Source organism: Acinonyx jubatus, chromosome E1, assembly GCF_027475565.1.
Source record: "Acinonyx jubatus isolate Ajub_Pintada_27869175 chromosome E1, VMU_Ajub_asm_v1.0, whole genome shotgun sequence".
Classification (NCBI taxonomy): domain Eukaryota; kingdom Metazoa; phylum Chordata; class Mammalia; order Carnivora; family Felidae; genus Acinonyx; species Acinonyx jubatus.
The window spans coordinates 6,562,298-6,584,411 of NC_069397.1; the positions used below are offsets into that span (position 1 = coordinate 6,562,298).

The window sequence follows — 22,114 nt, forward strand, 5'->3', positions numbered from 1 at the left end:
AATGAGACGCAGTTGTAGACACAGCTTACGGGAGGAAATAGTTCAAAGACTAGACCAAGGTGATCATCAGAGACTTTCCTTGTCCGTGAAGCTAACGAATTATTGGGAAAGTCTACCGAAGTCTACCTGAGAAAGAAACTTACATCATCAAAAGTTCTGAAATCGGTGAGAAAGGAAATAGGAAGAAGACTCACACTGGTGACCAGTGTTAACAAGCATGCATCTGAGTAATCTCGTTAATTTTCACCATGACCTCATGCGCTCTAATGCCTTTTCCTTTCTTTGCCACGGTTTACAAAGCACTCTTTGAGGATATGAACAGTTACACGATATTACATGATAAAAAGATAAAGAACAATATAGAATAACATGTCTGATCTGGGCTAATGGCAGTTAAATGCTGCACAAAGCACTGGGGAAGGCAGGGGGACGCGGGTTAGTCACAAAGGGCTAGAAAGGTCCAGGAAAGTTTTTGCAAAGGGGTTGGACTCAATGAGAAGTGTAGACTTAAAAAAGGAAAGTTGGGGGCGCCTGGGTGGCTCAGTCGGTTAAGCGTCCAACTTTGGCTCAGGTCACGATCTCACGGTCTGTGGGTTCGAGCCCTGCATTGCGCTCTGTGCTGACAGCTCAGAGCCTGAAGCTTGCTTTGGATTCTGTGTCTCTCTCTTTCTCTGCCACTCACACTCTGTCTCTCTCTTTCTCAAAAAATCATTTTTGAGAATGAATACCTTTAAAAAATTTTTTAAACGAAAAAGGAAAGTTGGGAAAAGAACATTCCATGTAGGAAAAGGTAGGGAGGTACCATGCACAGGGCACACAGAGGGAAGTCCGTGGCAGTTACTGGAATACAGGCTTTTGAAAGAAATAGTACCTGACTTGGTTTCGGGTGGAGACCCTACACGGTGGATGCAGGGGAGGCATGGAAAGTTTTTGAGCAGGAGGTGATGTGCACAAAGCCAGATTTGAGACATCGATCGTGGGATTAAGGGAGGTTTGAAAAGCTAAAACAGCAGGGCAGGGACCAGGAGTCTCAGCAAATGTTGTCCAGTATGCTGCTGGTGACCAACGAATGCATTGCTTCTTCCTTTCAGAACTCAGGGGCACATGAGGGCCATCCTCCAAGCTTCTCTCCCCAGCCTTCCAGCCTCCACCCCCCTTTCTCTGGAACCCAAGCAGACAGCAATCATGGCGCTGGGGGCAATCCTTGTCCCAAAAGCCCAGGTGTCCAGCAAAAGGTAGGCACCTGGACAAAGGTCTAAACTTTGCCTCTTCTCTCTTCTGTGGCCTCCAAATGATGAGGCTCAAAGGCAGAAATAAATGGGGCGGCTCAGTGAGTTAAGCATCTAACTCTTCATTTCCGCTCAGGTCATGGTCTCACAACTGTGAGATAGAACCCAGGCTCTGTAAGGTCGGGCTCCACACTGGGCATGGGGCCTGGGATTCTCTCTCTCTCTTTTCCCTTCTCCCTACTTGTGCGTTTTCTCTCTCTCTCTCTCTCTCTCTCTCTCTCAATTAAAAAAAAATTTAAATATCTAAAAAAAATTGGGGTGGGGGTGCCTGGTTGACTCCATTGGTTAAGCCTCCAACTTCGGCTCAGGTCATGATCTCACAGTTTGTCAGTTCAAGCCCCATATTGGGCTCTCTGCTGTCAGCATGGAGCCTGCTTCAGATCCTCTGTCCCCCTCTCTCTCTGCCCCTCCCTGCCACATGCTTTCTCCTCTCTCAAAACTAAATAAAACATTAAAAAAAAAATAATAGAGGAGCTCCTGGTTGGCTCAGTTGGTTAAATGTCTGACTTCGGCTCAGGTCATGATCTCACCATCAGTGAGTTGGAGCCCCGTGTCAGGCTCTGTGCTGACAGCTCAGAGCCTGGAGCCTGCTTCCGATTCCGTGTCTCCCTCTCTCTGCCCCTCCCCCCTCCTCTCAAAAATAAACATTTAAAAATTAAAAACAAATTATAATAAAATAAAAATTTCACAAAAGGCAGACACAAATGACATTTCGATAAAAACAAATCCACTTGGAAGAGAGTGAAATGGATGTACAGATATAAATTAGGGTGTTCCAGGGAGCCATTTCCTGGGGTCATTCTAGAAATCATGAGGACTAAAATGAGCACGGTATGTTTGTGAAACAACATGCATGGCAGACAAATCAGTTTCCATGGAGTTGAAGACTGGAATAGAGGCATGCGGGAAAACAGTGCTTGAGAAAGAGGAAGGTATGTGGATCTGTGGAAAGGTCTAGAAAGGTGCAGAGAATTCGAATCACAGTGCAGTATCTCGGTGGAAAAAGGCAGAGGTGGTACATACCAGCAGGTGGAAATCAGGGATGTGAGAGAGCCAGGATATGGGAAGTCCCAAGGACTAAGGAAGAGGTAATAAGGAGGCCAACAAGATGGCCACCATACAGAAGTGCTACCTGCTACAAGTATGGACAGGGCGTCCTTTGGAGACAGAGACCCTGAAATGGCCCAGGCACTCCATAGAACATGGAGCTCACAGTACACAAGGCTGGTCCCTGAAGAGCTACCCCAACAATGTCTCCACCTCTCTGCAAATGTACCAGTTAGGAATGAAATGTCCTGAGGGGGTAAAGTACTCTGGGAATTCCTGGGTGACTTCTTCCTGTTGGACTGGACTCTTACTTTATTTCCTTTGCTCCTAAGCAAAGGTGGTTCACTCTAGAGGGGGAAAAGAATCTGTTGGGCTCCTGGGTGACTCATTTAAGCCTCTGACTAAGATCAAGGCTCAGGTCATGATCTCACAGTTTGTGGGTTCGAGCCCCACATCGGGCTCTGTTCTGACAGCTCAGAGCCTGGAGCCTGCTTCGGATTCTGTGTCTCCTTCTCTCTCTGCCCCTTCCCCACTTACACTCTGTCTTTCTGTCTCTCAAAAATGGATAAACATTTTAAAAAAATGGAAAAGAAGAATCTGCAAGGTTCCCATCGTATCATGTCTCCAGCAATATGTCCACAGTCATATGTACTATTAATACACTGGGGTTGTTTTCTAAGCCTTGGCTCTTTTTTTCCTCTCAAATAAATTCTTTCTCAAAATTTAGCTTGGAGTTTATAAAACAGAAGCAGTCCCATTTCTTCTTTTTTTCAGAAGTTTAAAAGCTGTATTTTTTTCATATTATTATTATCTTAATAGAATTTATTGTCAAGTTGGCTAACAGACAGTGTAGACAGTGTGCTTTTGATTTGGGGGGTAGATTCCCGTGATTCATCGCTTACATACAACAGCCAGTGCTCATCCCAACAAGTGCCCTCCTCAATGCCCATCACCCATTCTCCCCTCTCCCCTGCCTCCCCCTGCCATCAACCCTCAGTTTGTTCTCTGTATTTAAGAGTCTCTTATGGTTTGCCTCCCTCTCTTGCTGTAACTATTTTTCCCTCCTTCCCTTCCCCCATGGTCTTCTGTTAAGTTTCTCAAGTTCCACACATGAGTGAAAACACACAGTATCTTCCTCTGACTGACTTATTTCACTCAGCCTAATACCCTCCAGTTCCATCCACATTGCTGCAAATGGCAGGATTTCATTCTTTCTCATCACCGAGTAATATTCCATTGTATATAGAAACCACATCTTCTTTATCCGTTCGTCAGTTGATGGACATTTAGGCTCTTTCCTTAATTTGGCTATTGTTGAAAGTGCGAAGCAGTCCCATCTCTGACCCTTGAGTTGACTTATCTTTTTCTGCATCTTACTCCCACAGATGGCTGGTCTGCACTCTTCTGACAAGACAGGGCCAAAGTTTTCAATTCCTTCCCCTCCTTTTTCCAAGCCAACATCAGCAGTTCCAGAGATAACACAGCCTCCATCGTACGAAGATGCAGTAAAGCAGGTAACTACAGGTTTTGTTCTCTGTAGAGAAACAGGTTGCCTAAATGGGCGTTGTTTCTCATTATTCAACTTCGGGCAGTCTTAGGTGCCGACATTGAGTGCATTGGTGCCCCCCCTACCAGGATGGGCAGAGTTTCTAGATGCTACTTGTAGAAAGGTAGTGCACGTACAGTAAAACCTTGGATTGCAAGTAACTTGCTGTGTGAGTGTTCCACAAGACGAGCAAACATGGCTAATAAATTTTAACTTGATAAACGAGCCATGTTTTGCAATACGAGTAGTATGTGACCCTGAACGTCACATGATCACAACTGAGCCAATGGTTCTCTCTCTCTCTCTCTCTCTCTCTCTCTCTCTCCCCCTCCCTGTCTCTGTCTCTCTCTGTCTCTCTCTCTCTCTCTCTCTCTCTCTCTGCGGGATTGTGGTGATCATCTCCCATGCTCGGATGCTTTGTCTCAGTTCACAGTGTTTGGCAGAAAGTGATTTTCCAGAATGTTGGAAGGTGCCCACAACTGGCATTAATGTATTTTTTGTCACTTTGAGTCACCTATGGACAGTCCTTTGCTTTTCCATCCAAGAGCGAGCCTAGGAATGCTGTGCTCCATTCTAGGTCGGGCTGCCTGCAGATAGAGACCCTTTCCTCTGCTGCTTTATGGCCAGTTACACTAAATACAGTATAAGACAAGAGTTTATTAATACCGTACTGTAGTCAACTTCCGTTAGTGATAGTGAAAGTCATCCTACGCAGTAACCCTCTTCTCTCTCGTCTCCCTCACACCAGCCACGAAGGTTTTGAAAGTAAGTGCAGGTGAATTTGTTTATTTTCCTTTATATTTTATATTCTCTTTATTATTTTGTATTATATTACAGTATTGTAACCATTTTTACATGAATATTTTTGGGTTGTGGGACAAATCGTCTGAGTTTCCATCATTTCTTGTGGGGAAATTCACTTTGACATTACAAGTGCTTTGGATGACAAGCATGTTTCCAGAACAAATTGTGCTCGCAAACCAAGGTTTGACTGTATATAGAAGGCTGACGGAGAAGAGGCTGGGCTGGGCTTAGTACCAACACCAGGTGCCTGGACTTGGTACTGCCAACAGCCATCTGTCACTGCCACTAAGGTTGGACAAGTTCTCAACTTCCCTTATGTGAAATAGGGTCCCTATCTACTTTGTAAGGGTTCTCTATAGCGTATCACCGACTACATTGTCTGGGCACAGGATAGCTACTCAAATATTTGAGAGCAGTTGCCAGGCTGATACTTTGTGAGTTTCTTCTTAGTTTCAAAATCCAATGATCTTGGCAAAGTATTGATGACTGTCGTATACTCTACCGTCATTTATGTTGGGAAATTATCCAAATAAAAAGTAAAAACCAAAAACAGAGAGAGAGAGAGAAAAAGAGAGAGAGAGAGGCACTAAATGATCTCACATTTCAAATGGTTTGAGCCCGGATGAAGTATCAGATGGCCCTTTGTATGTGCCCAACCTAGCAAGGACAGTCTACGTCAGCTGCCGCATGCTGGTGTCCCACAGAGCCAAATCGGCTTGTAGTTGAGTCTCACTTGGCTGCAAGAGTATTTTTAAATGTCAGGAGATTTTATGCAAAAAGTGGGCTTTCTCACTTCGGAAAAATGAGAGGATCTAACAATGGTGGGGCCACGTTTCTGCCAGAGGACAGTCGCCTGAAACAAAGTATCCGCTGCGTCTTTGAACCACAGCATGGTTCCTGCATTTTATCCCTTCTTTCTTGTTCTATATTGGGCTCTTTTACATTACCTGTCAGACCCTGTGGAATCTCATGCCTCCTGGACTGGCAAACGATTCATTCTTTGAGCAGGGCTCCCATCCGTGTTGATTACTGATGCCTCTGTTTATTTCAGAGTGGGCTCTCAGGGGAGTGGGATACGTATGTGTCTCTCTTCCCCCCATTTCCTACCTACCCCTGGTATCTGTAAGCACCAACCGATCCTTTATGGCTTCCAGAGAAAAGAAAATGGTCAAGCAAAGTGGACTTCCATCAACAAGACTCTACCGAATCATTCAGATGAACCACAGGGAAGGGGTGTGGACACTACATGTGTCAATGGGTTCCACAAGCTATTGCGATGATGCCCTAGGAAAGTATGAGCCACGTTCTTGGGCCACAACCACAGCACCCAAACAGGAAGCAAATCCAAGTCACTTCAGAGTGGCCAAAAATGGGTATACTATCTGTGGATTAAGATGCCTCGCTCCTGGAACGGAGGCCTCTCAAAGGACCGGACACGCTCTGAGGGATGCTGCTGGGAGCACTCTGCCTTCTTGTCCCCTTCTCTTGTTGTAGTCAATTGTTTCATTCAGTCCTTTTCCTGTCTGAAATTAACCTTGAGCTTCAGTCGCACAGTCGGTTACCGTCTTGCTCATGGCCGCTTCATTCACAAATGGTGGAAGCATCCCGTTAGTCTGCTGACAGATGAATGGTTATCCAAAATGCAGTGAACACACACAATGAATGCTAGTCAGGCCTAACAAGGAAGGGGATTCTGACAGGTATTGCAACATGGATGAGCCCAGAGGACGTTATGCTCAGCAAAGTAAACCAGTAACCAAAGGAAATATACTGTGTGAATCCACTTATAAGAGGGATCTAGAGTTGTGAGATTCCTAGGAACAGGATGCAGAACCGAAGTTGTCAGGGGCTATGGGGAGGAGAATGGGGAGTTCGTGCTGAATGGGGACAGTTCCAGTTTGGGAAGATGAAAAGTTCTAGAGATGGATGGGGGTGAAGGTGGCACAATAACGTGACTGCAGAGGCACCTGGGTGGCTCGGTTGGTTAAGCGTCTGACTTCAGCTCAGGTCATGATCTCGCGGTTTGTGAGTTCAAGCCCCGCGTCAGGCTCTGTGCTGGCAGCTTGGAGCCTGGAGCCTGTTTCGGATTCTCTCTCTCTCTCTCTCTCTCTCTCTCTCTCTGCCCCTCCACCACTCATGCTCTGTCTCTTTCTCTCAAAAATAAATAAAGGAAATAAATAAATAATGTGACTGTAAGGTATGCAATGTCACTGGACTGTCTGCTTGAAAAAACGATGAAGATGGTAAATTTTGTATTGTATTTTTATCACAATTTGAGGGGGAAAAATACCCTAACCAAACCTAGTTCAAAAACCTGTAGTCCTGTTCCTAATGGTTTCCCACAGAAGAGGGAGCCAGCCTTCTAACCTCTCCGTTCTCTTCTGCTTAATTTGCGACAGCAAGTGACTCGGAGTCAGCAGATAGATGATCTCCTGGATGTCCTCATTGAAAGTGGAGGTAAGACTGCCCGTCTTGCCCATTGGAACGCCCGGTACCTGCATGTGCTCTAGACAGTGGACCCTCAGGACCAAGGTCGGATGCTCACCAAAAGCCATGGATGGGTAGAATATCTCTGCGTGGGAGCTCTCCGTCCACGCTGGAGTGGGGGAAAGAAGGCACAATGGATGATTTGTCCCCCTGCTCAAAGAACTTGCTCACCAATCATTTGACCCTATTTACCCTACTTCCCTAAGTGTTTTGCCTTGTGACTCCATTTCTCTTGGCTCTTCTAATCCCAGTCTCCCTATAACAAGAGAGCAGATAAAGCAAGTTTTGTGCCACGTCCTCGAAATGAAATTCAATCAGCGATCTCCCACTGGATGGTCTGTTCAGGTGCAGACATCATGCACGCTTGCAACAACACCAAAAAAATGATCAACGTGTTCTTTTGGGTTCCTTTGCAGTGATTCATTTATTAGCTTTTAAAAATGGGGGCGCCTGGGTGGCTCAGTCGGTTAAGCGTCCAACTCTTGATTTCAGTTCAGGTCATGACTTCATGGCTGGTCGTGAGATTGGGCCCCTCATCGGACTCCAGGCTCAGCGTGGATTCTTAGGATTCTTGGAATTCTGTTTCTCCTTCTCTCTCTGCCCCCCCCCTTCTCACATGCATGCACGCATGCTCTCTCTCTCTCAAAATAACCATAAAAAAATAATAAAGTTTCTGAGAAGGAGTAGGCAGGCATTTACTGGCTCAATGCTGCACCAGACAAAGACTACCTTTATGGAACTCGCAGTCTGGTAAGGGAGATGGAAAACAGGAGAGTGAACAGGCAGTTTCTCCATTGTGTGTAGCAAGAGTAAGAAGGAACAGGTGGTCACAGGAGTCTGTATCTTTATAACTTTTGTGATGGAAAGATAAGAGGGACTATCAGACACCCCCCCCCATATTTCTTTTATTTATTTATTTGGGGGGGAGCAGAGAGAGCGGGAAAGAGAGAATCCCAAGCAGGCTCTGCACTGTCAGCACAGAGCCTGACACGGGGCTCGAACCCACAAACCATGAGACCACGAGCCAGAGTCAGACGTTTAATTGATTGAACCACCCAGGCGCCCCCACCCTTATATTTTTAATGAAGTGTATGGCCCAGTCAACAAAGGTGAGGGTGCAGGAGGGGAGCACGGGAGATTCAAGCACAGAAGAGCAATCATGAATCAATCACAAATGAATGGAGTTTCCTAGAGAAACACAGTGGGATTGCTATGCTGTGTTGAGTGCCAGCTGTAGGCTGGTCACCTTGAATCTAAAGTGAGACCAGCCAGCTCTGTTGTGTCATTTTTCTCTTGCAACCAAGATTCATTCAGGTGTGGAGTTTTGCCAAGGGAATATGGGGCAAGGGGATTGAGCATATATGGGGCGCCTGCGTGGCTCAGTCGGTTAAGCATCCGACTTCGGTTTAGGTCATGATCTTATGGTTCGTGGAGCCTGCTTCGGATTCTGTGTCTCCCTGTCTCTCTGCCCCTCCCCCACTCGTGCTTGCCTCTCTCTCTTTCAAGGATGAATAAACATTAAAAAATAATTTTTTTAAAGGTACTTTAGGGGCACCTGGGTGGCTCAGTCAGTTGAGCATCCGACTCTTGATTTTGGCTCAGGTCATGATCGTGGGATCGAGCCCTGTGTCAGGCTCCAAGTTGATCATGGAGCCTGTTTGAGATTCTCTCTCTCCCTCTGCGCCCCCACCCCGTTTGCACGTTCTCTCTAAAAAATAAAATAAAAATAAAAATAAAAAGTACTTTAAGTCTATCCAGCTCTTAAAACCAAGATGGAGTCCTTCTATGTGACCTAAAATAAGTTAATTATCTTAATCACCAGAACCTGTTCCTTCCTTAATATTTATCTTGGGGCCAACAGGTCAAAACAGGTCAAAAAGCTAGAGATGGCCCTTGACTCCACTCTTGACTTTGTACCTCCAAATCTAAAACACACTGTCAGGGCATCTGGGTGGCATAGTCGATTAAGCATCCAACTCAGCTCAGGTCACGATCTCACGGTTCATGGGTTTGAGCCCCGTGTCAGGCTCTGTGCTGACAGCTCGGAGCCTGGAGCCTGCTTCGGAGTCTGTGTCTCCCTCTCTCTCTCTGCCCCTCCCCTGCTCATGCTCTGTCTCTTAAAAGTAAACAAACGTTGAAAAAAAATTTTTTTAAATAAAAACAAAGATCCCCACTGTGTAACATCTCCATTGGTAGTAGTGTAACAATCCCCATTGTGTTTTGCCAACAGAAATGCCAGCTGATGCTAGGGAGGATCATTCATGTCTTCAAAAAGTCCCCAAGATAGCCGGGTCTTCCCGAAGCCCTAACGCCGCCCTCTCCAAACCCTCATCTTCAGGAGGCCAACTCTCCTTTGATCATTATGGTACCGACAGTGATGAGCACCTTGAAGTCTTATTAAATTCCCAGAGTCCCTTGGGGAAGGTGAGCGATGTGGCCCTTCTAAAAATCGGGCACGAAGAGCCTCCTTTTGACGGGATAATGGATGGATTCTCCGGGAAGGCAGCAGAAGACCTCTTCAGCGCGCACGAGATCTTGCCAGGCCCCCTCTCCCCGATACAGACTCAGTTTTCACCTTCCTCTGCAGACAGCAGTGGGCTGCGGCTAAGCTTCACCGAATCTCCTTGGGAAACCATGGAGTGGCTGGACCTTACTCCACCCAGTTCTACACCAAGCTTCAGCTCCCTGGGCCCCAGCGGCCCCAGCATCTTTAACATTGATTTCTTGGACGTCACGGATCTCAATTTGAATTCCCCCATGGACCTTCATTTACAGCAGTGGTAGATAATGTCTGATGAAGAGGTGCTTAGGCAGACCCATGGGGATGCCATGGGGAAAATCACACAACCAAAAACGCTCCTATCATCCAAAAGGAGGAAGAGGTAGGCGAGGAGAAGGAGGAGGAGGAGGAGGGGAGAAGGAGAAAATTAAAAAGACACGATGGAGACTTCTGTGACAGTCAATGAGAGCAAATAGGAGTCTTTAGATCTATGTAAAATGTAATATTTACCAACGTGCAGTAACTGTTCATGATTTCAGCTGTGCACTCAGATATGTGATTTCTGAGATCAAGAATGCCAAAAAAAAAAAAAAAAACCTAAAATTCTTTCACTGCCTTTTCAAACACCAGTGTTTTTGTAGCCCATAATTTTTCTCAGGCATTGTTTGGGCGTGATCGCGCTTCGTATGCTTTTCTCGTGAATTTATACTGTGGAAAGGAAATGTAGCTCTTTTGGAGTACAGGGAGTATAGCATAACCATCAAAGTTTCTGGAAGATTCACTCAGTGGTGGAGGCTGTGTTTCAGCACCCCCTTCCCTGTCTTTCCAAATAGAAGTCAGGCCCGACTTCAGTTGGGTGCTGGAGATAGAATAGAGGGACAGAGCCAACCCATTCCCAAGGAAGTGGAATTAGCTCGGTGTCTCTTGGCCACAAAGCTGCCCCATTGGGGTGGTTCCAATTCTGGACCCAGGATTCCATGTGGTCACTGATAACAATGAACCTATGTTTGGTCCACCCAGAATTTCCCTCTTTCTCAACCAGTAGCCCAATCACTCCTGCTGTCTCTGTGGTGATAAGCACCACAAAACAGCCAAGAACCTGAAAGCAAACAAAAACCAAAACCCCCTGCCATATGGAACATTCCCAACACAACCCCCCTTTAGTTTCAAAGACTGGAGATGATCCCATGATCACATGGGAAGAACATCTCTAGCTTCGGGAAGCCATGGCGGGATCATTCAGACAAGCTATAGAGAACACTGTTTCACGTGTCATGAGAATAAACACGATGGATTACTATAGCCGGATGACTAATTATGGAAGTCCAACTTTTCTTGGAGGGTGGAAGGGGGCCCACCTGTTTTATCTTCTCCCACTGCACTTTTCTTTTAAGATACCAATCTTTTCTTGCTCCCCTTTTGAAACTCCTTCTTTTTCTGCCCCAACTTGGACAGGAGAGGACTCCAGATCTAACAAGGTGCCATACCCCTAATAAGCCATATTTTAAAAAGCTAAAACTCCCAGGCTCTCCTGGAGAACTCATTCTCCATATGCATAATTTGCTTCAAAAAGCCGAAAGAGTGTCCTTGCAGTGAGGGGGGAAGGATAACCTTGGGGTCCTCCGTCCCAAAGCTCATTCTTCAGTCATTTGATTTACTGCAGTCATCAATTTGGGTGGTTCAGGGGAAATTCGAAATTATTACGTTGTAAAAATAGATGTGAACGATATTTACCAGGAGAGAGGATTTCAGGTCTTGGTGGTGAAAGGAAACAGAGTCGCACATGGAAAACGAGGGAAGGAAGAAAGACAATTTTTCTCGTGTGCGTTCCTCATTATCTTGTGCTTTTGCTGGGAGTTGTTTTCAGCTCAAGTGGCAAGGCAGTCTCTCTAAAGCTCACTGTGGCTCCCAGCTCACCGTTTTCTAGTGTTGCATGCTGTAGAAAGTAGCTATTGCTGGTTTGGTTGTTGTTGTTGTTGTTGTTGTTGCTGTTGTTGTTTTAATTTAAATCACTAAGGCACTGTTTTCTTCTTTTGTAAAAAAAAAAAAAATTCACTGTGCACTTACGGAGAAAATAACCAAAAATGTTGTGATTTTAGAAGTTCTCTCTTGGAGAAACCAAAGATTTAGAAGTCATTCCATTGTTACCTTGTAAACATGTGTGAACACAGAGTGTTTTTGGTGACTAGTAATCTGAAAGCTTCCAGAGCTTATGGGGGGGCAGGGTAGGTATGCATATGTGTTTAGATATATACAGATGCATATGTCTGTGTGCATATGTGTGTGCATATATACAGGGATATGTATATATCTATACATATATGTGCAGTTGTGTGTCTCTTGAAAAGCAGCGACACAGAGTCCTGTACCAAAAGCCTTTGAAGCCCCAGTTTGCTGTGAAATACTTGGCCTTTGTCACTACGAGTTCCCGATTAATCAACCAGACTCTACGTTGCCTCCCTGTGAATGACTAACAGCTCCAGCTCGGTGACTCACAGCCACTTGCTTACCATGAACACGCTCATCTTGACAAAGAATACGGATGTGAAAAGACAGAACTGCTCCCCCATTAGTGATACAGTCTCTCGTAGAAAAGCATCAAAGGGCCATGAAAATCGTTTTTACATTCCTTGATCTGCATTGTGCTTTAAGAGATCCACGTGCTAAATTCTGCATTTCGCGGTTCACGTCAGTCATCGGAACCCAAAATCTAGAGGGGGAGGAAAGAATCCCCAGTGTTTTCTGTGAAGCCGAGGATATGGCGAAGAAAACTTTGTTCGCGCATTCCTCACGTGTGCTTATCCCTCAGAGGTCAGAGTTTTATTTTGGATCTTGACGAAGCTTGCTGGTCAGCCCATGTTTCATGTGCCCACGTTGTACCATTTGTATGTTTATGTTTTCTCCCTTTGCTGCCTTTGGAAAACAAACTCACAGTGTCCCTACTCTGAGACTCTGGCCTGAGCGTTAATTATGGTTCCCTTTGGGTATTTCTAGCAGAAGGACTAGACTTGGTCAGGAGGCCGCTGTGCTTTGTAAGACTGTGCACTGTCACGGAGACCTTTTTAAGATATTACCAGCACCGATACGCAAGCATCACAGCCGACAAGAGATACTTGCTATTTCCAACCAACACGCTTCACACAGAGCAGACCCTGGATTCTTGGCCTCAGCCCCCCTCCCACAGGCTCCACACCATATTTGCTGTATCTCTCCGTAGAGCAGAAGTGAGATACACGGTAGAAAATCAGGGATATAGCTGAGAAAACATCGAAGAAGTTGGCTGCACCCAGCGGATCGGATAAACCATGCTAATTCATCTGTCTCCTGTTGGGAGTGTTTAAGTTCTTTTAGACTCTAAGGGCGTCCTCTTTTCTGGGGACCAACCAACCAGGCATGACTGGCAGATGGACAGAAGAGACTTCTGAAGATGGCCACCAAGTTTCTTAATGCTCATAGAGCCTGAAAACAACCATGGGTCGTTTTCTTGAGGCTCCTGGGACCCCCGTGGTGAAGCAGACCTGCAGACACAGACGTTTGCAGCCAACGCCAATGTTGCTGCAGCCACATGGGTTCTAATGGTAGTTACCAACAGACTCTGAAAATTCATCTGTGCAAATACTTTCGTTAAGCCAGTGCTTAGTAGTATTAGCCCTGCTACTAACAGTGTTATTGAGACAACATGCATTCTGTTATAAGGGGGAGAGAGAAGAAGGGAGGGAGGGAGGGAGGGAGGGAGGGAGGAAGGAAGGAAGGAAGGAAGGAAGGAAGGAAGGAAGGAAGGAAGGAAGGGAAGAAGGAAGAAAAGGGAGGGAAGAAGGAAGGATGGAAAGAAAGAAGGGAACAAGGAAGGAAGGAAAGAAAGGAAAGAAGGAAGGAAGGGAAGAAGGAAGGAAAGAAGGAAGGAAGGAAGGATAGAAGGAGAGGAAAGGAGGAAGGGAGGAAAACCAAGAGTGTCTCCACCTGAATAGTCAGGGGTCTGTGCACTGGTGGCCTTAGCCATTCAAAAACATTTAGTTCCAATCTGGAGGAAAACAAAACAAAACAAAACACCCTACCCTAAGCATTCAAGACAGTCCTTCTCAAAATTTATTTAAGCTCCATCTGCTCTTCCAGAAGCAAATGCCAGTCTGGCTGAAAACGCCCACATCAAGTTCACTCACCCAGTGGACAATTCCCTGACGTATGACCTACGCAAAAGCACACGAATCCCCAGACATCCACTACTAAACTGATAAAGTACAGATAGTTCAGATTCCGTGATGGGGAGCTGCTGTTCATGTAAGGAAGAACACTGGGAATGTCCTAGCCCCAAAACCAGAAACCCCTTAGCTCTGAATTTTTAAAAAGTGGGGGGAGGGGCTTCGTTTTTCCAGAAGGGAGAGTAGAGGGCCCCTTCTCTGCCAAAACCTATCACCTGCACAGACATTTTTTTTTCTTGTCTCTGAGATCCAACAGCCATAGCATAGCACTTGGCGATCTTCCTGTATCTTCCACCCCTGAGCGTTGGTTTTCATTGCTAGATACAGAAGCCCCTTGAAAATCAGGAAAGGGTCAAGGAAACCTCTGTCTTTTTTTCCATTCACTGCCTTTGGCTTTCATAGCAAGCTCTGGATGCAAAAGGGACACTTCCGGGGGAGGGGTGTCCGTGGGGAGCCACCACCCCTCAGGAGGAAATCACTTGGCCGTCCTCTTCAGGGCTTCATTCCTCATAATGGGAAGCCCTCAAGGGCTGGCACGCAGTTTGCTTGCCATCCGGTGTGCGAGAACTCAAGAGTGAAGACGGTCTGGGGCTTTCCTTTCCCTGTAAATCCAGTATAAACCATCAGGGGGGCTCAGATGATGAATTTGCTAGTTCTTTCTTAGATGGATGATATCACCAAACACACAGAGTCCAGGTCCTGAAACAAGATGGTCCTATGGTTCCAGGGCTGCTCAGGGTTGTGTTCAGGAGCTGGGTTTGATTCTAGAAGCCACATTTTCAGAGGACCCCTGGCTAGGTGGAGTCTATGCCTGAGAAGATGATTTCAAGACATGGAAAGATCTGGGAAGAATTTCTCTATCATCTATCTGCCAGGGACCCACTGGGTTCAATAACATATAAGTGAGCTCCCTTTTGATTCTAGGGTTTGGCAATTCCCCAATGGATTAGGATGAACCAAACTCCTGACCATCTCTTGTGCTTCGTATAACCACCTGCTCCCATCATGGATGCTGGTTAATGTGAGTTTCCTCTATAAATGGTTTCCCAGCTCCCAAGTGTTTATGGAAAGGCGGAGCATGATGGTGGGGATCCTGGATGCTATTCTAGTGTTTTCCAAAGAAAGAGAACCCACACTGCTCCCTGGAGCTCCCCTCCAGTCGGCCTGCAGTGAGGAAAGAGGGTGATGCATTGCTGGGTGCCTGAAGCCCTCCCTTGGTGAAACACAAAAGAAACGCTTTGCAAAGCAATCAGAAAAGCCAGCGTATGGTTCTCTGTGGGACCTGCATATTGTTTTCACTTTGGTCTCCTTTGCTCAAGTATCCATTACCAGAAAGAAACGTGTGTTACCAGGAAAAGAAGCAATAGCTAAAATACCAAAGTTGGCATGTATTCTTTTTAAAAAATATATAAATATATTTTTAAATAAAATGTTTTATTTTGAAAAAGACCTGTGAGCTTTTTTCCCCACCCTGATTGTATGATATCCCAGGCACTGTACCAGGCCCTCTACAGGTGTTTTTGTTTTTTTTTTCATTGTGTTCTCACAATGGCACCTTGAAACTATGATTATTACGCCCATTTTACATATGAAGAACTGGAGGTTCAGAGAGGCTAAGGAAATTGTTTAAGATTCTATACCAGGGAGGTGGGGGGGTGGGGCACCTGACTGGCTCAGTCAGTAAAGCATGTGACTCTTGATGTCAGGGTTGTGAGTTCAAGCCCCACATTGGGTGTGGAGCCTACTTAGTTAAAAAAATAAAAAAAAATTCTATACCTGAAATATATTGAGCCAGCAGTCAAACTCTTTTTTTATTTCCAAAGTCCTTGATCTCAAACAGTGCACATCTCTGCATTTGTCACTGATGACACTATTAAAATGAAGACTTTTGTGGAAAGGAGCAGACTCTCCTGTCACATACAGTGCAGAGTCTGATGTGGGGCTTGAAACCACAAACCATGAGATCATGACCTGAGCTAAAACCAAAAGTCAGATGCTTAACCGACTGAGCCATCCAGGTGCCCCAAGAGACCTCATTTTTGACTTGATCACCTCTGTGAAGACCCTATCTCCAAATAAGGCCACATTCTGAGGTAACAGGGATTAAGACTTCAATATATGAATTTGGAGGGGAGGCACAATTCTACCCATAATGGGAAGCAAACGGGCCATGCCACGAGGAGCCTCCTAAGGCATACTGAGGAGTATGAACTTACAGGCTTTACCAGTATGAGCTTTGGGGCGCCTGGGTGGCTCAGTCAGTTAAGCATCTGACTTTGGCTCAGGTCATGATTTCATGGTTTGTGAGTCTGAGCCCCACATGGGGCTCTGTGCTGACAGCTCAGAGCCTAGAGCCTGCTTCTGATCTGTGTCTCCCTCTCTCTCTGCTCCTCCCCCACTCATGTGCATGTGCTCGCTCTCTCTCTCTCAAAAATAAATAAACATTAAAAATTTTTTAAAAAGTATGAGCTTATGAAGCATGATCTTTAAACCAGTAGGACATCAGTGAAGAATTTTAAGAAAGAGCTATAATAATCTTTCAACACTTTAGAAAGATAACTCTACAGCATGGAAATGGATTCGAATGGCAGGATAAGGGAAGGCCAGCCCAGTCAATTTTTGTGAATGACTATGATAAATCATTGGTGCCCTACTTACTCTGTAGACACGAGAGCTTAAAGGGAAATGATGAGTAACCAACAGACTGGATTTAGAATAATGCTGGGCTGGGAGCGGGGTCTGAGTGAAGGTGGTTAAGAACCCATTGCAGTAAACCAGCCAACCAGCAGGTAGTAACTCTCCTAAGAAAGTGGTAGTGGGAATAGAGAGATGAAGTTGATTTGAAACATGTTAATAGAATGGAAAGTATGAGATCGATCATCGGGTGTGGATAGTAAGGAGGATTCGGAGTGGGAGGGATAGCTGGATGTTGGATGTTGAGTGCATGTTAATTCCATTCACAGGGGCAAAAGGCCAGAATGAGGAGTAGATACTTGATAGGAAAAATCGTGAATTTGATTTTTGAGGGTCTCGTGCCTGTGGGACACACACACATCAAAAGTCTTCACTAGAGGGGTGCCTGGGTGCTCAGTCAGTCGGTTGACCATCTGATTCTTGATTTTGGCTCAGGTGATGATCTCGAGGTTCGTGGGTTCGAGTCCCCTTTTGGGCTCCACACTGAGCGTGGGAGCCTGCTTAAGATTCTCTCTCTCCCTCTCTGCCCCACTCATGTGCTCTCTTGCTCTGTTCGCTCTCCTGCTCTGTCTCTAAACTTAAAAAAAAAGTCTTCATTAGAGAGGTCTAGAACTCAGAATGCCTTTGCAAAAAAAGTCTTCATTAGAGAGGTCTAGAACTCAGAATGCCTTTGCATGGACATTTAGACACAGGACTATCCCACACACAGAAGATAATGGACACATGGTAATGGCTTTGATCTACACAATGTATGCAGTGAGAAAAAAAAGGGGGTGCCATGGAAACCCAGCAGGTAAGATATCAGCAAATGAGAAAGGAAAGGGAGTGGCTGAAAAATCAGGAGGAAAACCAGGAGCTGGCAGTCCCCTAGACACTGAGGTGGGAGAAAATTTCAGGAAAGAGGGAGTCTTTAATCATATCATATTTAATGCCGCCATGTTCCATAAACAAGGGCTGAAGACTGTTGCTTGATTTTGTAATAAGGAGGCGGTTGTTAACCAAGGTGAGAGCATCGTGGGGGCAGGGGTGTAGACTGAGGAATAAAAGGAAGTGAGGAGGTGGAGACAAAGAATCCAGGCATGCATTTCAAGAAGTATGACAATGTGGGGAAGAAGACACACATGGCCATGGCAGACAGTCAAAAATTTGAAGGACTTATTTTCAAGAGGATAGATATTTGAGCTAATTTAAAAGCTAATGAGAAATAGGTAGTATACCCAAGAGGGAAGGTGGTGGAGAATGGTATTGAGGTTGAGTTGCCTTCGAGAAGAGGGGAGAAATGTCTTTTGGGACAGGAGAGAAAGAGGAGGGTGGGCGGAGATGGGGGTGTGTTGACAGGCGTGGTAGGACACCGAGGGAAGTTGTCAAATGGTGGCTTCCATTTTATACTTTGAAATGAGATGAAGAGACAATGTTCATCTGTTGGGGAGAAGAAGAATGGGGTAGAAGTTTAGTAAAAATAGAGAAAGGTCAATTGAAGAGCAGTAGAAAATGGAAGAGAGAGCTGATCAGGACCCCTAGAAGGATGCCTAGGACAAAGCTGGGAGACCAGGCTGGAGATCCTCCCCACTGCATGATGGGGGGGACTTTCCATTAACAACATCAGTAGCCCGGCAGTGGAAGTAGAGACAGCAGAGGGGTAGGTGCCTCCAGCCAAATAAGGATAATAAATTCAGATTGGAGACAAAGAGGTGAGGCTCAGAAACTAGACATGAGCTAATAAAATTCGGTATTGACTAACACAGTGTTGTTCCAATACTGTATTGGTCATGATTTTCCAGACAAAGAGAACCAATAGGATTATAGGTAGGTAAGTAGATAGATAGATAGATGATAGATAGATAGATATAGAGATAGTGAACTAAAGATAGAGATCTATGTAGATATCTCTATAAAATATGGATGTATCTATAAAGACATATATTTATAGATCTATTGGGATATACAAATGTATGGCATCCATATAGATGATATAGAGATACAGAGATTTATTTTGGGAATTGGCTCACGCAATTAGGGAGGTTGAAATATACCATTATATGCTGTCTGCTAGCTGGGAAACCAGGAAACCCAGGAAATGTAATTCAGACTAAGTCTGAAAGCCTGACACCGGGGGAGCTGGTGATACAAACCCCAGAGTCCAAAGGCCTGAGATCCAGGAGTTCCGATGTACAAGAGCAGAGAAGAGGGATGTCCCAGCTCGAGAAGAGAGAGAGAATTCACCCTTCCTCTACTTTTTGTTCTGTTCCAGGCCTTCAACAAATTGGATAACACCCACCCACACTGGTGAGTATGGCTCCTCTACTCCGTCTACTGAATCAAAGGCAACCTTTTCCAGAAACACCCTCACAGACGTACCCAGAAATAATGTTTCACCAGCTACGTGGGTGTATCCCTTCATCCAGTCAAATTGACACAAAAAATTAAGGGCACCTGGCTTTCTTCAGTCAGTTAAGTGTCTGACTTTCGATCTCAGCTCAGGTCTTGATCTCAGGGTTGTGAGTTCAGGCCCTCCCTTGGGTTCTGTGCAGGGTGTGAAGCCAACCTAAAAAAGAAAAAAAATCGACACACAAAATTAATCATCACAAAAAGTGGAGACAGGTAACGGCCTCCCGTTCTAGCTCAAAGTGGAAACTTTGATTCCACACATGCCTAGATTATACGAAGTCCCCTGTATCATCCCAAAGCCCACATCACCTCCAGAAGTCAAGAAATGCCCTTGCATCCAGTAATGGAAAGAAGGACCCACTGTTCCTGGCTTTTGTTGTAAAAATGGAACACAAGTGCATATTCTTTGGGACTAGAGAATCCTATATCCACGAAGACGGGTTGTTTTGAGTTGCATCTTTGCGCTTCCCACCCTCCAGGCCAGGGAGTTAGAGCCACAACTGCTGAGTGGGAAGTCCAGGAACTTTCCATTTATTACCGCTATCAGCCCGAGGGGCCCCTCGGGAAGTGTGGTCTTGCTTCCTTGGTCTCATGCTCAGACAAGGGACCTCCAGGCCAAAGTCAGCTCAGACTTCTCCAGCCTGGGGAGCTGCTGTTCTGAGTAACGTGGCCCTCTAGATGGGCATGCTGGATCCTGTGTTCTTGTTCTCCTTCCAAGCCTCAAGCCGGACTCAAGCCCTCTGTGTTTCTGCTGCACAGCAAACTGATAAGGGTTCGCACTGACACTTCCCAAGGGAACAGGTCTGGCAAGGACAGCATCCAGTGGTGGTGATATAATTTATCATCTAGATCATCTTTATCATCACTAGGTGATATAATTTATCATCTAGATCAGAACACTTTTGCTCAGGACAAATGCTATAGTCAACGGAAGGCCAAGACAACCAGCATCTAAGACTGTCCCAGGCAAACCAGGACTATGGTCACCTTAACTATAAGCCACCTGAAGGACCTAGAATGTCCATCCACTTTCATTTACCCCCAAATGTTCAGTTGACATGATGCAGGGGCCAGGCCACCAGTCTTATCACCTTTTAGCATATCTTCCTGCCCTGCATAGGTACCTACCCTCCGACTTCTATTACCATCAGTTTGTTTGCCTGTTTCTAACTTTATGTAAATGGAATCAAATAGAATATACTCTTCCGGATGCCATGTTTTTCTGCTCAGGTTTTTTTGTGAGATTCATCCGTGTCTTCACCCACTATCAGGTGCAGCAACAATGCACGCATTTTCCTTGCCGTATGGTATTCCACTGTATGAATTTATCACCTTTTATTTATCTGCTCACAGAATCTGAAGCAGGCTCCAGGCTCCGAGCTGTCAGCACAGAGCCCGACGCGGGGCTCGAACTCAGGAACGGTGAGATCAGACCTGAGCTGAAGTCAGACGCTTAACTGAGCCACCCAGGCACCCCTTTTTTTGTCATTTTAGAGACAGAGAAAGAATCTTAAGCAGTCTCCATGCTCAGCGTGGAGCCTGATGTGGGGCTCGATCCCACGACCACAGGATCATGACCTGAGCTGAAATTAAGAGTTGGACGCTCAACCAACTTAGCCAGCCAGGACCCCCTACCTGCTCTCCTGTTGATGGACATTTCGATAGTTTCCAATTGGGGGCCATTAAAAATGTTGCTCTCTGATATGGACATTCTGGCTCATGCCTTTTGTTGCAAACAGGTACGCATTTCTGTAGAACACGTGACACTGTCGACAGGTGATGGGGTGTGCATTCTGCTGAGGTTTACCCAGTAATGCGAAAACAGTTTCCAAAGTGCTCGTGCTGATCCCCCTCTGTCCGAAATACATGAGTTCCAGTTGTTCGGCATCTTGGTTCTACCAGTCTTTTTCGACTTTAGCCATTCTGGTCTGTCATCCATTTTTCTTTTGGGTTTTCTGCCTTTTCTCTGTTGGACTGTAGGATCCTTTATATGATCCAGAGTTGAGTCCTTTGACTGTTTTGTACATTGGAGATAACTTCTCGCACCCTGAGGATGGCTTTTTCTTTCTCTTCATGGTGTCTTCTGATAGACCAAAGTCCCTAATCGTGAGGTACCCCCATTCACCAGTATTGTCTTGAAGGTGAGAGCTTTTAGAGTCATGTTTAAGAAACCATTGTCGACGCCAAGGTCACGTAGACGTTGTTCCGTCTTGCTCTTTATTTCGATTTTTTTCGTCTCTTTTGGAAAGACCGATTTTTTAGTAATAAAGTGTCTGATAAACCTTTTCCAGTCATGACGTGTTTAGAAATAACTTTCTTTCGCCCTTGTTTGTGAATTTTGGACCAGACGTAGACTTTTTGAGTTGCACCTGAGTCACAACCTATTTCCATCGGAGCTCTGGAAATGTGGCTGAACATCTTATTAGCATTGAGTGTTGCATGTACCAAGAGAATCAGATTCTCTTCTCTTTGGGGACAACCCTCTTTTCTCTCTGAAGAGTACTTATATACATTTGTATCTTTCTTTTGTTGCTGTTTTTGGTTTGGGTTTTTCGTTGTTGTTTTTTTTTTAATTTTTTAGTGTTTATTTATTTTTGAGAAAGAGTGAGCACAAGCAAGGAGGGGCAGAGAGAGAGGGAGACACAGAATCAGACGGCAGCAGGCTCCAGGCTCCAAGCTGTCAGCACAGAGCCCGACGCGGGGCTCGAACTCTCAAACCATGAGATTATGACCTGAGCTGAAGTCAGAGGCTTCACCGACCAAGCGACCCAGGCACCCCACTGTTTTGTTTTGTTTTGTTTTAATTTTTTTTTCAACGTTTATTTATTTATTTTGGGACAGAGAGAGACAGAGCATGAACGGGGGAGGGGCAGAGAGAGAGGGAGACACAGAATCGGAAACAGGCTCCAGGCTCTGAGCCGTCAGCCCAGAGCCTGACGCGGGGCTCGAACTCACGGACCACGAGATCGTGACCTGGCTGAAGTCAGACGCTTAACCGACTGCGCCACCCAGGCGCCCCCACTGTTTTGTTTTTTTAATTGACATGTAATTGACATAAAACATGATACTGGTTTCAGACTTGCAAAATAATGATTATGTATATATTGATATATGTATATATAATGATATACATAATGCTATATTTAAATATTGCAATATG

General features: G+C 45.4%; 1 protein-coding gene across 5 annotated transcripts in view; it reads left to right on the top strand.

Annotated features, from left to right (window-relative positions):
- Window positions 1-15,321, top strand: part of MYOCD (myocardin) — a 111,824-nt gene extending 96,503 nt beyond the window's left edge. For all 5 annotated transcript variants that reach the window (XM_027047239.2, XM_053211493.1, XM_027047241.2 and 2 more), the window contains 4 exons: window positions 1,092-1,235; window positions 3,722-3,850; window positions 7,086-7,143; window positions 9,404-15,321. In XM_027047239.2, the coding sequence (XP_026903040.1) occupies window positions 1,092-1,235; window positions 3,722-3,850; window positions 7,086-7,143; window positions 9,404-9,957 (885 nt within the window). In that variant the 3' untranslated portion in view covers window positions 9,958-15,321. The remainder of the gene's footprint in view (window positions 1-1,091; window positions 1,236-3,721; window positions 3,851-7,085; window positions 7,144-9,403) is intronic.
- The last annotated feature ends 6,793 nt before the right edge of the window (window positions 15,322-22,114 follow it).